Genomic DNA, 17,631 nt, shown 5'->3' with positions numbered 1-17,631 from the left:
CACCTACTAGCTGCGTAAATGAGGAAAACTGCTCCTTTCTAGTCTCTGCCACTGACCTAGGCTGGTGTCATTTAAGTTTTAAGTTGAATCTATCTACACCAACACTTTCCCCTTGTCTTTCAGAATGCATAGAGAAACTTTCCAAGATATTCATGACAAGAGAATGTATTTACATTTAGTATTTAATAGTTACCAGGGGCCCACTGATACTGGAAACTTAAACCCTATACACAGTGAAAGTGGGGGGGGGGGCATCTGCGCTTGGCTTGAATGGATTTCCTCAATGAAACAGAATAAGAAAGTGATATTAGACCAATAAGGCAGAATTTCCAGGGACTCTGACCACTGCAACTCTCTTCTTCTCTCCCCCAAGAACTTTACAAAAATATACATAATTACCTGAGGCACTGGAAAAGTGCCTGCATATCTTCTGGGGGGACAGAACTCTAATAAGCAAATAAGATACAGAACAAGTAGGGAGAATGTGGAATTTTTCATTGGCCAACATGTAACAAGTCTAGGTTGAGTTTGTCTCCTGACAGATATCATATGTACAATAAAAAAGGCAGGCATGTGGGACAGGATGGTAGAGGACAATGGCCTTAATTTCTTTGCTTACCTTTAGTTCTGGCTTAAATTCATCTGCCTGCCAACCCAGAGAGGATCTTGGGAAGAAAGTGGGCTTTATTCCCCTCCCTTCCACAGAACTTTTGTGGCTGTTTTTGATATAAACCTCTGAAATGGGTTTTGGAGGCACCACATCCACTTTAAAGGGCTAAGTGAGAGGTATAAGAAATTTCCAACCCTAAGTCAGAGAGTTGTTCGGGATCATGGACTGTGATTTAGCCCTAAACAGAGGCCAAAGAAAAGAGTTAAGTCTTTGCAGAAGGACACTCTGCCTGGCTTCTCTTTAGTTCCCCTTTAGTTAGGTATGGTCTTTCATGGTGGGTTGTTGTCCTTCATTCTCAAAAAAGACCAAAGTGACCTCACTGTGTTAGGGTCAAGTGACAACACATCTGACTGTGGTTGATCAGACCAATAAAAGCTCGGAATGCTCTACCACAGGGTGGCCACAAGTAGTCCTTGTGAACATTTGGGGACAATTCTCTATATCTCTGCATCTCGTGTTTCTTTGGAGTTACTTCAGTTCTGCTTTGCTCACAGAGCACAGCACCTTCTCTGATGTGGGCATGCCATGTCGGGCAGTCCTGTGCCGGTGTCTCCCATGTCACACAATCAATTCCAAAGTTCTTGAGAGACCTTGAGAGTGTCCTTGTATTACTTCTTCTGAACACTTGCCCTGTGTGAGTTCTCCATAAAATAGTCTTTTTGGCAAGTATACGGTTTGCATTCGAACAACGTGGCCAGCCCACCGAAATTGCACTTTCTGAAGCAGAGTTTGAATGTTTGGCAGTTCAGCTTGAGAAAGGGCCTCAGTGTCTGGTCTCTTATCCTGCCAGGTGATCTTCAGAATCTTCCCACGGCAATTCAAATGGGAGCAATTGAGTTTCCTGCCATGGCGCTGGTAGACTGTCCAGGTTTCAAGGCATACAGCAATGAGGGGAGCACAATGGTTCTGGAGACCTTCAGTTTGGGAGGCAGTCTAATACCTCTTCTCTCTCATACTTTCCTTCAGAGCCTCCCAAACACTGAGCTAGCTCTGGCAATGTGTGTGTCAACCTCATTATCAACGTGTACGTGCCTAGAAAGTGTACGGCCAAGGTAAGTGAACTTATCCACAACATTCACAACTTCTCCATTTGCTCCAACCAGTGGTTCCATGCATGGGTGGTACAGTGCTGGCTGATGGAGTTCATTGTTTGGGGACTCCATAACCCAAACATGCTTTTTTAATCCAGGGCTGATGACCTTGCCCACTAGATGGTTTCCAGGGATCTGGCAAGCTAAAAAATAAGGGGACTCAGCAGGGACCCCAGAGAAGGGGCTGCCTGTCCACCCCATGATATTCTTCCTCTGGACTGATGAAAACCATATACTTTCTGCATGGCAGGTCCCCTGTTTGCAATTCTAATTTATTTTATTTTGCCCTGACTGAATTTTTTTTGGCCAGGATGTCTTTCAGGGTTCCCATATTTAATTTTTAGGATCCCAGTAGCTGGCACATGTGGCCTCCAGTCACCCTCTATAGTCCTACATTGGAGGCGACCTTGGCCATCTTCTTAAGGGAGGAGAGTAGGGAGTATCCACTTCATCTGCCCTTAGAGCTGCTGTGGGACCAATTTTAGGTTTTAACATTATAACAATAACCCTAAGTAAATTAGTTAACAATCTTACAATTTTCATAAGTGAGAGCGAAATTGTTTTAGTTGCAAGACGAGGTTAGCGGGGCTTAATAAAATAACATAACTGGTTTTAAACAATTTTTTCCACTGTCTTTTAGTTTCAACAAAATTCACATTAAAATTGCTTTGTCTAACACCATTTCTGGCTCACAATTGCCACTCAAATTTTACAATATAAGAGAATTCATATGGTGTTGTTAGGCCAAAATTAGCACAAGCAGCAGAGAAACAATCCATACTTTGTTGCATCTCAGCTTCAGAGGCTGCAATTGAGTGCAAAATTATCTGCAAAGAAAAAATCATGCACCAACTCTCCCTCCACTTTAGTCTTGGCTTGTAGCCTTTGAGGTCTCTCATAGCTTCTGTTTATGACTAAAGAGCTGTCTGTCTGCTTTTATCAGGGAGGGGTTTTCTAATCAGTGCATCCTAGCAGATGGAAACAGATAGCTGGCAAATGACCCTCAAGAAGTAAGCACGAGAATATGCTAGCATGACCAAGATAACAGCAAACAACACCACTGGAGTGATGTCCTTCAGAGATGATACTTCCAGCAGAGGGAAGTATGATATTACCAGAGGGCATCAGCAACCTTGAAAACATTGAAAGTGTGAGTTGCTATGGTCAAGTGTATCCTTGGCACATATATTCTCTGTATGTGTATATTTCATGTGGTGGTCATGTGGTGTTCCCTTTGTGTACATGGAAAGAATTTTCTAAAGAAAATGACTTTATTTACTATGATATTTGCTATCTTTTGAACTAATATGTCCTTTGGCTCACTGATAAAAGCAGACATATTAGTAAGAGCTCAAAGCGTATTCATCTTGAGTTAGTCTACCCATAGAGAACTGTGAACCTGGGGGAGATTTTCTATAGTTACACAGGTCTGTAATTACATAGAGTTTTGACTAGGATGGGAAAAAGAGAAGTTTCCCCCAACCTTCTAAGTTTTTTTTTTTTCATGAAGAAAAAGTGTTAGAGCTAAGATACAATAAGATCCTATTTCACTTCTATCTGTGCTTGACATATACCTGACTGACCGGTCTATTGATTGTCAGATGAGATAGACAGATGTAAACGTAAGAGTGTGCTGGAGCCAGTTCCAAATAGCTTGTGAAAAGCCAATTTACAAATTTCAGTGTGATCAAATGCATCTCAGAAACCAACAATTGCTACAAATCAGGGCTTGGCTTATTGTTTTGTTGATTGTCTAGACTTAAGAAAGTGTTAATAATGCAGATTAAATGAAAAGTGTGTGTGCATATATTTTTATTCTGAGAGCCTGACTCTTAAGCATTTACCAGTACACTCCTGTATTGCCTTATAAACATTTCTTAAGCTCAGCAGCAGAGTACTGGAAGGCTCATGGGATGAATTCATCACCATCCTAGAGGGTAATAATAATAATTATTATTATAAGTTATTATTATTATTATTGGCATCTATCTAAGGTTTGCAAAGTGCTTTATATCCATATCTCATTGGAGTCCCATAACAACCCTGTCTGCATTCCAAGGAAAAGAAAGAAAAAAGCAGAAATGCTAGTCTACATACCCTTAAGGATTCTTTATTCCGATGCATGAGATAAGCCAAAACCATAGTACAACCACGACTTATTCCCTGAGTAGAGAAAACGAGGACCACAGAGCCAAGATTAACATGGGCATCTGAAACAAAAAGAAAAGGCACATTAGTTTTGGAAAATCAAAGGTCACCTTGCCTTGGTTAAGTGAATTGTCTTACATTTTGTTTTTGCAAATTGAATGTACTCCCCATGTCAGGTACATGTATAATTACAGGGTGATAGGAGCATATCTCAAGAGATGGAAAAAACCTCAGAGACCATTTAATCTAATCCCTTCATTTTATAGTGGAGGAAACTGAGGCCCAGCTTACCCAAGGTCATACAAGTATTAAGTGTCAGAGGCGGAATTGAACGAAGATCCTCAGACTGTCTTATCCCCCTCTGAGACTATCAGCTCCATGAGAGCAGGAATGGTATTTTATCTAAGCTTTGTACCTATTCTAAAACCCAGCATAGTGCGATTTATTAAGCAGAGTAAGTGTTTGTTGAATAAGCAAATGAATGAATGAATGATCTGTGTTGATTCTGGGAAATGATATTTCCCTTTCATCCTGGGAAATGGCATATGAACTTTCCCCATAAACAAACTGTGTTGTGACTCCCCGCTCTGATGCGCAGAAGACATGTGGGGAGCGGGGGCCACTGCCCCACATTTGCTTAGTTAAATGGTGGGGCTCTGAGGGCTGAGCAACTGGCCGAAGCTGAGAGCACGTGAGACTTAAAATCTCAACTTTGAGAGCGTAGGAAACTTCCATGACCTCTATGAACTCACGGTGAGTGCAAAGGACGACTGACTACAGGCATGCCTGACTCTAGAACCTGAACACCCAAACAGGACTGGGAAGATTACCTCTGTTACTTTACAGGGATTGCTGCTAAGCAGCAGGACCTGATATCATCAAAGCCTTTTAGCTGAAGACTAGGGGCCTCCAGGCAAAAATGGCAGGAAACCAAAAGGCGCAGAGCCCCAAGTTGAACTGCATCTTCAGCTCCCTTCCAATGTAAGGGTTACTTAAAGGATTTGTACTTATGGAAGGGGATTTGGAGGCTGGATTGGGTTATTAGAGCCTCTGTACTTTCCAAACTCTTTTTTAATGGAGCCTCCACTTTCAATAAGTTTAATAATCAACAAGATTAATAATCTCAATAGTCTTTAATAAGTAGCTATAGTCCAGCACCCACCCTCATTCTTTTGAAGAGGAGGGAGTCTACAGGTATGGGACATTGGATATGATGTCCCCATTAGGGGTGTGTGAAATGATGGCTGAGCCATCAAAGGAAAGTGAAAATGAGCAGTCAGGTAAGTAGGAGGAGAACCAGATGACAGCCATGTCACAAAAACCCTGTGAGAAGAGAGGAGGGGGTGTTCTATAGGGTCAAATGCAGCAGAGGTCCAGAAGGATGCTGCATCTTTTCCTCATTTTTCTTTTTCTTTTTTCTCCCTCATTTGTATTCTCCTAGCCTTGTATTAATTTTGATTTTTGCTCTGACAAGTTGGTGGTCTGGGTCCAGCCAGCTGACTCTCACAGAAGTAATGGGTCATTTCTTGTCACTTAAAATATGATCAGTTTCACTTTTCGTGATGTCATTCAGTATACAGTATGTCGGAAGTACTCATGACATACAAATGTGAAGCTTTGATACAATCTCTGTGACTCTGTCGGTCTTCATTCCCTTTGTATTTTCCAGTGTGTTTATCACTGTCCTCAACTATTCCTACCTTTGTATTGATGTCACTAAGTAGCAAAGCTCCTGCTAATTTAATTAGGGAGAGTGTGATCAAGTCCTTATATGATTTCTTCTGCTCTTCATCCCTTGTTACAGGTGAAGATGCGTAATTTGCATTTACTTTTGTGGTGGTCTTCTTTTCAAATCCTTGTCACAAGCACTGCAATGTGAAATGAACAAACGTCCCACGAAAGATTTCTTCTTGCCTTTGGGTGCCCAATAAGAGCAGCTCTACTAACTGCTTTATTTGTCTCTACAAGAAGAACCTCTAGCTAGTCCTACCATTTTGCTGCCATTTTTCTTTCTATCTTCTGGTTTATTTTATGGCAAGAATGTCAGGATGAACGTAACTCAATTTCTCCAACAGTATGTTTACTAATCAATTATTGGATCAGGCTATCTAACATTTGGAGTATCAATGGTTGTCAGTCTTTACAGATAGTCTAAACACTGTATAATTCTTTCCTAACCCTTTGCCATCGTCTCTGCACAAGAGGAAGGGAGCCAGATGAGAATTAGGACTTTGTGAGATCCCATAACAGGTCCCATGAATGGGCTGGAGTTGAATGGTGTCAGTAGTACAATCCTCCAGTGCGGTAGGAGCTACACAGCCGTGGAGACGCCTAAACCAAGTAGAGAGACACACTGAAGGCAAATAGATAAAGACTGATAGTCACCTGGGAAAAGGGAGTTTTAAGGGACCTGTCTCCTTATTTTGAGAAGAAGTGCGCACTATGAATTTGGGCGCACTAAGCCCAGCAGACAGGGGAGCTTCCCATGTGTTCTCTGTGTGCATACCTCACTACCACTGTGCTCTCCCTACACTAGAGCACAGACAGATCTTGTTTACCTTTGGAGGAGCTGGTCAGCTCCCCTCAACCTGGTTTAGCCCCTCTGCTGAGACAGCTGCTGGGCATGCTACAGCTTCTTGGAGCCACAGGTGAGAGGGAGAGTAAGCGACAGGCCTCAAACCCATCAGTGAGTTTGGGGGATGTTTACCACAAGCACGTGAAGACTTTCCCTGGCAGAATGGGCAGATGAGAATATTTTGTTGTAAAGGCCATGAAGGCGGCTACAGCAGGTTCTGTGGAGTCGTTTCACTCACGTCCAACTCTCTGTGACCCCATTTGGGGTTTTCTTGGCAGAGATACTAGAGCGATTTCCCATTTCCTTCTCCAGCTCATTTTACATATGAGGAAACTGAGGCCAGATTTGAACTGAGGAAGATGAATGTGTGCACTATGGCGCCACTCAGCCGTCCTACACAAAATGTGGCTCGGTAATTCTCTTTTTTGCCCTAAGCCCCCATGGAGGGCAGGACGCACCCACAGCATTTAAAAGAATCTCTTTCTCTCTCTTTCCCTACATATTTTATGCCTATTGCCTCCCCATCTGTTGCATTTGTGCAAGACACACATATGCAGAGTAGGAAGACAACAGTCAACCACTTTATCGTAGAGGAAATTGTATTTAAAACAATAGCAGAAGAAAAAGGAAAGACAAACTCTTAAGACATGGGCTAGGGAACAGGCTTGTCTCTCCCACGAGAGCGAGCGAGCACGAAGCCAAGGATGAGGAGTCATCGGGTCTGCTCTTGGCAGTGGGCTACTCTGTGCAGCTCCACATCCGTGCTCTGGACAGCCTAGCTGCCCCCTCCATGGGTGGGAGGATCATGACTTTCACTGTTCATGCATGATTCCCTGGCTGACGCTTCTCCTCAGAGGCCGCTGGTCCTGGAGGTAGGGATGTGGTCCTGGAGGTAGGGATGTCCCCAGCCCGCTGAGGTTGCCCTTACAATAGTCTGCTTCCCTGCCAAAGTGCTGGGTGGTGATAGCAGCATCCCCTCCCTCTTCCCTCTAGACCCCATCACACTCAATCCAGCTGACTGACAGGCTTCCCTCCAGCTCCACTGTCTGGGGTCTCGCTCCACTGAAGAGGCTCCTGGATCTGTCTTCTTCCAGGAATGGGAAAAAGGAGTTTATCTACCAAGGAGAGAGACTGGTTCCCTGGGGGACCAAGTCAGACAATGCCTGGGGATTTCTGCATGCCAGCAGACACTGTCTCCAGCCTTCTATTACACTGACACAGCTTTTCCCTCCACATCTGGGATAGAATGCAGTCCATCAGAGGTAACGTCTACCACAGCTATAGACCAGAATGATGAGCAAATCGTGCCCCCGAATGACTTCTCCTCTCTGCTTGTGCGGCCCCCCCGACATGCTTACCCATGAAGTGAGTGGCCTGCCGGAAATGGGAGAAAAGATCCTCTTCTGGGGAGTCGGTCACTTTGATATGAAGAAAGTTCTTCTTATCTCCCTCAAAGCTGAAGAAAAGAAACACACAGGAAGTGGGTTAGACTTACTGCAGTTGTCATCAACTTTAGATAAATTCAGCCTCATTTATTAAGGCCTATATGGGGGAGGCAGCAGAGCTTAGGGGAGACAACGGGCCTCAGAGGGAGGGAGACTCAGATTCGAATCCACTTCTAACACACGCCGTCCCGGGACCCAGGAAAAGTCACTTTTCCCAGATCGCCAGGCAGCTCCACAAGGGTCTAAGGTACGCAGTGAGGGTCAGGCTGTAGAGACAGAGCTTTCTCGCCATGAGTTTCCTTTGCCAATGAAATCATGGGTCTAGTCCCTCCCCTCCCCCCCACCTCCCCCCTAAGGTATAAAGCACCTGGGCTCCCTCTCTGGACTCTTAGCTCAGCACAGTGCCTGGCATATAGTAGGCACTTAAAAAACAGTGATTGATTGATCAATTGATTCCTGTTTCTCCTCACTTGCCACAGCATTGCCCTGGAGAAACCTCTTGTCTGAAGCCCCTTCTCCTTTCTCTCCTAGAGATCACTGTTTTAGAAAGAAGCCCAGATGGACTTCATTCAGTCACGTCGGGACTCCTCCTCCTTCTCCATGGCTGCCAAACCTCCTTTCTCTGCTCCTCCCCAACCAGCTTTCAGCTCCTCTCTAAGTCTTGTCTTATGTCCTTGAGGACAGAATCTGGTTTGCTTGTTTTTATTTGTAATTGCAACACTTAGCATCGTGCCTGACACACAGCAAGAGCTTAATAAATGCTCAGTTGGCCTGTCTGTCTGTCTCTTTTCAGCCACCTCTCTATCTCTCCATCCATCCATCCATCCTTCTGTCTGTCTGTCTAGCCATCTATGCAGCTCAGGGATTCTTCACCACCTGGTGTCCTGGACCCCTTGGGAAGGTTGGTGAAGCCTCTGGACCTTCTAAGAATCATCTTTTTAAATGCATAAAATAAAATACATAAGATTACAAAGGAAAGCAATTCTATTGAAATATGGTTATCAAAATATTAAACCAACAACAACAAATTAATAGACTCCCTGAAATCGATCCATGGACTGTGGATCCCATGGCAAGATCCCCTGATCTAAGGTTGAATGAGAAGGGCTGTGTTCTCACAGAACTTACAGTCTAGTAGAGGGGAGAGAGGATTGGAGATAAGTTAAAATAATATTAAATAGGCATGAAGATGCCTGAGAGAGGTACAATCAAAGGGTAATGGGATTCAGAAAAGGGGCATTCATATGTGTCTATAAGGGGAGGGTAGCATTTGAGCCAGGCTTTGAAGGGTCTGGATTTCAATTCAATAATCACTACATGCCTCATGGGTGAAAGGCACTGGGCTGGACACAGGGAATACGAGGAAATCTATGGGGTGATCCAGAAGACTTTAGGTAGTTTTAAAAGCTGTAAAACTGCATTAAGAGTTTTCGGGATTCTCTGAATAACCAAGTAACTATAATACAGGTTAGAAGGGGATGGCTTGCTAAGAAGAAATTAGACTGAATCGCTCAAGAGGGTAGACTAGGCAGGGCCTCTTTCTAGCTGAGGGATCAGGAAACACTTCCCAGAGCAAGTGGAATATGAGCTGAGCAGTGAAGGTGGAGAAGGACATCAATAGCTACAGAGGTCAGTACATTCTAGTGACAATGGACAACGTGATGATAATAGTGACCTTCTATATAACATTGTAAAGTTTGTAAAGTGCTTTACAAATATCAGCTCATTTGCTCTTCCCAACAACCCTGGGAGGGTAGGGGCTATTATTATCCCCATTTTACAGATGAGAAAACTGAGGCAGGTAGCAGTTAAATGACTCACCCAGGGTCACACAGCTAGTTCAGTGTCTAAAGCTAGATTTGAGCTCGGGTCTTCCTGACTCCAGATCCACCCTCTGTCCACTATGCTTCCTAACATGCACAAGGCCAAGAAATGGGAGAGGACAGGACAAAAGCAGAGCTCAATGAGGTGTTCAGGCTGGCTGAAGAACTGAGGACACATATACATTATGGCTAAAAAGTCATCAAAGCCACAGACTCCAAGAGTTGGAAGGGACCTCAGTGACCATCAAGGCCAAGGCAGAGCTGTTCAGGAATCCCTCTCTCCATCTCCAACAAGGGGTCATCCATCGGTCACTTCCTGGGATGGAGAAGAGTCCTTGGCAGCCACTGAGACCAACCTCTTCATTTTACAGATGAAGAAACTGCAGCCGGGAGCAATGAAGTCACTTGCTGGGAGGGGTCAGAGGTCATCCTCTGGCTCCACAGCTGATTTCTCTCTCCAGTGAACTATGGCACCCATCCTATCTCAAGACGGCTCATTCTACTTTGGGATAGAAGTAGCTGAACAAAATACGCTTCTCTAACTTTCTTTTTTCCAACTTGGGGGGAATCAATCACAATGGGTTGGCTCCCTCTTCCTCATCTCAGCCTTTCGGAATCTTAGAGATAACTCGCTACCATATCTCCCCATCTCTCAAGTCTTCTCCTGACCAGACAGACAGCATTTTTTTCAACCAGTCTTTATACGGTATGGTCCTGACCCCCATCATCATCCCAGTCATCCTCCTCTGAACACGTTCCACATTATCACTGTCCTTCCTAGTATGTGGCACCAGAACTGAATACAGTGCTCTCTAGGTGGTCTGCACAGGGCAGAGGATTGGGAGAGTACCACATCATATGACTCTCAAGGTTGACCAAGATGAGTCTGAGCATTTACAATCGGTCTACTGAAATCCCCAGATCATTTTCATTTAGACTGCTACCTAGCCATGCATCCATCCTCATGTATTTGTACTTGGGCAGCTGTGCACAAAAGTACACTTTTCTTTTTTACCTGAGTGTATGACTTTATATTGATCTCTGTTAAATGTTTGACCCCTAGATGTAGCTTGTTGAAGTCTTTTTGGATTCTCGCTCTACCAGGCTAGTAACCCTGTCCAAAAAAGGAAACAAAGTTGGACTGGTTTGACTCATTCTTGATTAAGCCATACTGGCACTTCCTTTTCTAAGCGTCCACAGCTGAAATGTTCATAATTAAAGAGTTGTTCACAAACATACACATACACACATACATATATACACACAAGCATATGTGTATATATATATATATAATACATACATATACTTACATACACATATGTATACTTGGATATCTATAATCATAATCATATATAGACATATATTCATATGCATCTATGTAAGATATACTGAATATATATATATATATATATACCATACTATACTAATTTGTCCTCTGTTTCTCTGAGGGTGGATAACATCTTCCTTCACAGGTCCAAGTCTTTCCATATTTTTCTAAGTCCACTAACTCATTTTTTCCTATACCACAACAATATTCTAACCTTATACTGTCTAGTTATTTTAAATAGTCTAAAACAATATTAATATGGCTGACATATAGTGTAGTTTCCCCATATTTCTCTTTTAATTAAATCTATTTTAGCTTTAACTTTGTCTGAGATCATGATTACCACCCCTGCTTTTTTTCCCCTAATAAATTCAACTCCCGATTTTTTTTTTTTGTTTGTGTGTATCTCTTATTTCCTATCCGTCTGTGAGGGAAACTGAGGAGAGATCCTCCCCAGGCCCCTCGTGAAACCGCCTCATGACTTGACATAAAGAATGTGAACTGGAGTTAACATGCATGGCTGAGGGTACCATGGAGATGGAACATTAAGTACCCGGGAAAGCAATTCTTATCTAAAAGGAACATTTTTCTTGAGAGAAATGTGTAACTGTTCAAGGACTTGATCCCTCCTTGGAGATTTACACAAAAAGCAGATATTTGGGGCTCTGACCAAGGTCCAACCTTTGTTAAAATGTGTGTGTGTCCTGGACCTGAGCGCTCACCAAGGATACATACACAAAACAAAATATTAACATTGTTTTTCCCTGGTTTACACAGATATAAAAGCGGCATCTGAAAGTGGATTTTTTGGAGTACTTTGATGTCAGAGATAGGGACACTGAATCTCTGTTGTTGCTGTCAAGGGCGGACTGCGTTCAAGGCCCTTGTTGAGTAGGAGCAGGAGGCTGCTCTTTTGGCCTCCCCATCAGACCTCTTGCTCATCTCCAGTCTCCCCAGTCTGGGAGGTATTTGAGCTCGCCTTAGGCCTTCTGGAACATGTGTATCCCTTTCTTTTCTTATTCCCCCTTTTCTTGATTTTGATTATTACTTATTGCATTGAATGTTATTCTTATCTTTATATGCTTGTGTTGCCTTAATCATTATTAATCATTGTAAAATAAATGTGATTGTTAAGTTTATACTGAGTACATGTTATTACATCTTGAGATTCGAACCTAAAGTGAAAGTACTGCATAGTCCGTAATCCTTTCGGTTACACCATCCTGACTATTTTATTTCTACCCATTACCTTGCCCTCCTATTACCTAACCTCCCTCCCTCCCTTATCATCTTCCCCCCATTCTGAAGTCCCTCCCTTATCCTCTCCCCACTTCCTCCCCTATGCCTTTTTTCCCCCTGAGTTTAGATATATGTGTATATATATATGTATATATCTGTGTGTATATATATGTATTGTTCCCTCTTTAACCCATTCCCAATGAGGGTAGGGTTCCAGGATTGCCAGCCCTCTTCTCCCATCTAATTCTCCTGTGTCAGTTCTTCCTCTCACACCTCATTTGTATAAGATAATTACTCTTTTTACCTTTTCCTAAATGATTTACTTTTTAGTATTGCATCAATTCAACTCTACCCCAATCTTTCTTTCAAACTACCCAATTACTAATAACAATCTTAAACATACAGTTTCCATTTTCTCATATAAAAAGAAAATAGTCTGTCCTTATTGAGGCCCTTGTGATTAACTTGATGTTTAACTTATATTTCTCTTAGATATTATATATGAACTTTTGTATTGCTTTCAGGTCTTTTTGCAACAAAATCCTGAAAACCTGGCAATTCATTGAATTTCCATTTTTTTTCCATTCAGGATTGCGCTTAACTTTGCAGGGTATGATATTTTTGACTAACTCCAATTCTTTTACTCTTCAATATATAGTATTCCTAGACCTACATACAATCTTTTGGTGTTGCCACTGCTAGGTCTTAAGTGATTCTAATTGTGGCTCTGCCATATTTGAATTTTTTTTTCTTGTTGCTTGTAATATTCTCTCCTTGAACTGGGGGTTTCAGAATATAGCTATGCTATTCCTGTGGGTTTTCCTCATAGGATCGCTTTCAAGTGGTGATTGGTGGATTTTTTTCTACTTTTACTTTTCTCTCTTATTCTAACGCTTTAGGACAATTTTTAAAAATTATTTCTTGTATTATTGAATGAAGATTCTTTTTTTGATTTAACTTTCAGGTAGTCTGATTATTCTTATGTTTTTTTCTCTTGTTCTGTTCTCCAGATCAGTTGCTTTTATTGTAAGATGTTTCACTTTCTCTTCTGTTTTTTCATTCTTTATATTTTGTTTTATTGTGTCTTGGTTTCTTATAACTTCGCTGGCTTTCCCTGGCTCAATTCTAATTTTCAAGCAGATATTTTCTTCCTTAAGATTCTGGATCTCCTTTTCTAGTTGGTTAACTTTCTTTTCATAATCTTGTTGATATTGGATAGTTATTTCTTTAAAAAAAATTTTCCTCAATCCCTCTCATTTGATTTTTAAAGTCTTTTTAAAGTTCTCCTATGAATTCTTTTTTCGACAAGTGACCATTTGATGTTACTCTTTGGGGTAGGAGAGTCTCTTTTTGCTTCAAAATCCTCCTCTGAAGATGAATCCTGGTCTTCTCTATTCCCATAGTCATTTTCTATGATCAGGTTCTTTCTCCTTTGCTTGCTCGTTTAAAAAAAAAAATTTTTTTTCTAGCAGTTTGTTATTGTGATCACCTCTAGTCCTGGAGTATGGGGAATGGTGTCTCTGGCCTCAGATCTTCCTTCAGTTCTCCCCTGTGTCCTGGAACCAGAACCAAAAACTCTGCCTTTCCATAAGTGGCCACAGCCAGCAGCACCCCTGCCCCACTGCAGCATAGCTGAGACTGGTGTTCCTTGTCCCTCAGATGCCCAACTCCCGATAACTGTCTGGGAGGTGAAATTTCCTGTGACTGGGGTTACTTCCTAACCCAGCCAGCCTCAGGGCTCGCAGTTTGCTGTTTCAGTGAACTAGCCTGGACATGTTTATACTTCCCAGGGGCCAGACCTCAGTCCTGGGATTTTTCTTCCTATTGTCCTAGGAGGACCACTGTTCTGCCCCAACCCTTGTTTTTACTGCTCTACCTTCACTCTGAGGCATTGTTTTGTCTTGTTTGTAGGGGAAGTGTGGAAAGTTTGGAATTTTCTGACCTACTTTGCCATCTTCCCAGAATCCTCTCTTCTAACTGGGCCCTTTTGATAGAATTTAGGGCATCTAGGTGGTGCCATAGTGTGTAGAGAGCAGGGAGTCAGGAAGACCCGAGTTCAAATCCAACCTCAGACACTTACTAGCTGGATGTCCTGGGCAAGTCACTTCACCCTGTTTGCCTCAGTTTTCTCATCTGTAAAATGAGCTAGAGAAGGAAATGGCAAACCACTCTAGTACCTTCGCCAACAAAATCCAAATGGGATCACAAAGTCAGACATAACTGAACAAAGAAATTGCCTTGCTAGTTTTCACTTATCTTTAGAAATGTCTAGTTTCTTTATTTTTCTCCCAATATTTTATCTGAAGAAATACAGGAGACAGAATGGTTCCTTGGCATGGTAACTCAGCTGAATTCACTACACATCAACAGGAGAGAGATTGGCCATGTTCCAGAGGGCCTAAGGAATGCCAAAATAGCAGGGAACAGGGCAGAGTAACAGAGAGATGAACTGACAAAAAAGTAGAATAAGACCATTACTAGGCTGACAGAGGAGCTTACTCCCTGGAGCCTGGATTAAGCATATGTAGGATTACACCAAACAGATTATGAGTAAAGAATGACAGGACATTTAGACTGCTAAGCTTGTACAATGTTTGGAGAAGGGTAAGGACAAAGTGACTCCTGAAAGCATAACGGAGATGGGAGAAGAGAGGAATGTGACCTTCTGAACACAAAGTCCTGTATTTCAAGGAGATGTTGGAATCTGAGCTATGTTTCGCACAGCAAGCAGCCTCACTTCTGCTTGGCAGTTTAGGGTCACAGATTATATCTAGAAATGACCTTGGGGAAAATTTAATCTAACTCTTTTCTTTTACAGATAAGAAAACTGAGGCTCAGGAACATCGTGACTTGTCCAAAGTCATATAGGAAGGGATGGAAGTCAGGACCCCGGCTCTCAATCTAGCGCTCTTCTCATAGCATCACCTTGTTCAGATGTTACCAAAAAGGTAAACTTTACAAATCAGCACAGTCATTGTTGGAATAAAATGATTCAGCCTGGGCACCGACAGCTAGTGCACACACATTCAGCTTTTCTCTGTTACTCCCAACCATGGAAAGCTACAATGGGAGAGACTCAGGAAGCAGCCCAGCAGACACAGGGAGGGATGGGGGGAGAGAGTCGAGAATGATTTGGCGATCTTGATGGGCAGAATGAAAGCGCCATTAAGAGAAACAAGGAAGTTGGGAAGTTAGCCAAGAAAGAAATGAAGAGTGTTGAGACAGAGCCTTGGTGGGTGACTATACTTAGAGGTTGGGTGGAGGAAGGGGAACTAGAAAAGAGACAGAGGAAGCATCAGACAGAGAGGTAGGAGGAAAACCAGTAGAGAATAGTGAAACCGAGATCAAGGGAAGCGAGGTAATGGAAGAGGGAGCGGACAAGCATATACTATTACCAAAAAGTCAAGGAGGATGAAGGCTGGTAAGAGGGCACTGGATTGGGCAAGGGGGTCAGGACTGAGAGCAATTTCAATTGCAGAAGACTTTCGTGATAAAGGCGTGAAAGATGAAAACTGCTGGATGGGTTTGGGGAACAGAGAATAGCCCTTGGAGGACTGAAAGGGACACGATATAAAATAAGGCCAGAAAGGTCAAGTTAGGTCCAGATTGTGGAGGTCTTTGAATGTCAAGTTAAGTTAGACTTAAGCTATTGAGAGGCAATGGGTCATGACTGAGTGTCTTTGGTGGATAAGCTGGCTTCAAATCCCTCCTCTGATTCTCATCGGCTGTGTGATCCTGGACAGGTGGCTCAACCTTTCTGAGCCTCAGTTTCCCCATCTGTAAAATGATGGAGTTGGACTTGAAGACTTCTGAGGTCCCTTCTTGCTCTAAATCTATGATCTATGATCAGACATGTGTAATAGGAAGATTAATATGGCAGCACAGGTTGGACTAAAGCACAGAGAGACTGAAGGTCTGGAAAAAACAAGGGCCTGAGTTATGGTGGCAGTAACAAGAGTGGAGGGGAGGGGCCTGATGCAAAGAGAGTCATTTTCTTTTTTTTCTTGTGAGGCAATCAGGGTTAAGTGACTTGCCCAGGGTCATACAGCTAGGAAGTGCCAAGTGTCTGAGGCCGGATTTGAACTCAGTCCTCCCGACTTCAGGGTCAGTGCTCTATCCATTGTGCCACCTAGCTGCCCAGAGAGTCATTTTTTAAAGGTACACAGGCCAGGCCTCGGTGATTCCCTGGGTATAGGGGAGGGGGTGAGGTAGAGTTATGCTGACTCGATCAACAAAAACTTATGTGTTAGGCACCAAGCTGTGCACTAGAGATCAGAATACAAAAATGCAACAGTCCCTTCCTCAAGGAGCATCCATTCTACTGGGGAAGGGCTGGCAGTGAGCTCGGGTGACTAGCAGAATGATGATGCCATGAATACATACAGGGAAGCCAGCAGGAGGGAAGCAAAAACTGAAGACATGAGAGGGGCGTGGAGTCACCGTGGGAGGGGACATCAAGAAAGAACCAAAGACAAGTGGCCAGACAGGTAGGCAGGAGGAGAACTGGACCAAGGCCATGTCACAGATATCAAGCAAAGAGAGACTTTCCAAGTGGGTGGCGAGTGTTCAAGAGAAAGGGCTTCAAGCCCAAGTGCTGCCATTATGTGACTGCGAGGCAGGGCGGGGCTTGGGTTTCTTCATCGATGAAATTAAAGCACTGCATATGATGATCTTTATAGAAACATCGACCTTTTGAGCTACGATTCCATGAGTTATTTCTAGCTCTAAAGTCTGTGAGTCTAAGAGTTCAGCGTGTACTGTATCAAACTAAAAATCAGCACTCGTTAAGTGCCTACTATGGGCCAGACACTTAGATTCTGGGGTTTTATAGGGGTGCAGTGGACACAGTGCTAGACTTGGAGTCAGGAAGAAGACCTGAGTTCAAACCCTGCTTTAGACACCTGGGCAAGTCACTTTTTCTTGATGGGCCTGAAAAATGTCAAGGTTGGCTAAGGTAGTGGGGTGGTGCAGTCCAGGGGAAAGAATACCAGATTTGGAGCCAGGACCTGGGCTCAAATCACGGCTCTGCTACTGACTACCAGTGTGATTTTGGGCAACCAACTTTACCTCCCTGGACCTCAGTTTCCTCCTCTGTAAAATGAAAGAGTTTGGACTTAAAAATCCTCAGAGGTCCCTGCTAGCTTTATGTCTGTGAACTTAGACTATGTTGGGCTGTATGTGATATTTTGGGTTTGTGCCGCAAGCCTCTTGGGGCTGTGCAACAGTAGCAGTGACCTACATTGGCTCATGGCCTCCATTCACTCACAGGACTGAGTCACCTCTCACCTAGACTGTCTCAATAATCTGATTAGT

At 43.1% G+C, this 17,631-nt stretch overlaps 1 protein-coding gene and 1 long non-coding RNA gene across 3 annotated transcripts in view; one reads left to right on the top strand and one right to left on the bottom strand.

Annotated features, from left to right (window-relative positions):
• Nucleotides 1–17,631, bottom strand: part of STYXL1 (serine/threonine/tyrosine interacting like 1) — a 58,814-nt gene that overhangs the window by 7,250 nt on the left and 33,933 nt on the right. For both annotated transcript variants that reach the window (XM_027862294.1, XM_027862296.1), the window contains exons 7-8: nucleotides 7,843–7,940; nucleotides 3,859–3,971 (exon numbers count right to left, since the gene is read on the bottom strand). In XM_027862294.1, the coding sequence (XP_027718095.1) occupies nucleotides 3,859–3,971; nucleotides 7,843–7,940 (211 nt within the window). The remainder of the gene's footprint in view (nucleotides 1–3,858; nucleotides 3,972–7,842; nucleotides 7,941–17,631) is intronic.
• The window catches only part of LOC114043236, a 41,768-nt gene that overhangs the window by 17,133 nt on the left and 7,004 nt on the right, over nucleotides 1–17,631 (top strand). The window contains exons 2-3 of the long non-coding RNA XR_003569069.1: nucleotides 1,637–1,722; nucleotides 15,137–15,266. This is a non-coding gene — a long non-coding RNA (uncharacterized LOC114043236). The remainder of the gene's footprint in view (nucleotides 1–1,636; nucleotides 1,723–15,136; nucleotides 15,267–17,631) is intronic.

Source organism: Vombatus ursinus, unplaced genomic scaffold (genome assembly GCF_900497805.2).
Source record: "Vombatus ursinus unplaced genomic scaffold, bare-nosed wombat genome assembly UNPS02014768.1, whole genome shotgun sequence".
Classification (NCBI taxonomy): domain Eukaryota; kingdom Metazoa; phylum Chordata; class Mammalia; order Diprotodontia; family Vombatidae; genus Vombatus; species Vombatus ursinus.
The sequence above is the reverse complement of the archived record's forward strand: the minus strand, read 5'-3'. Positions and strand labels throughout refer to the sequence as shown.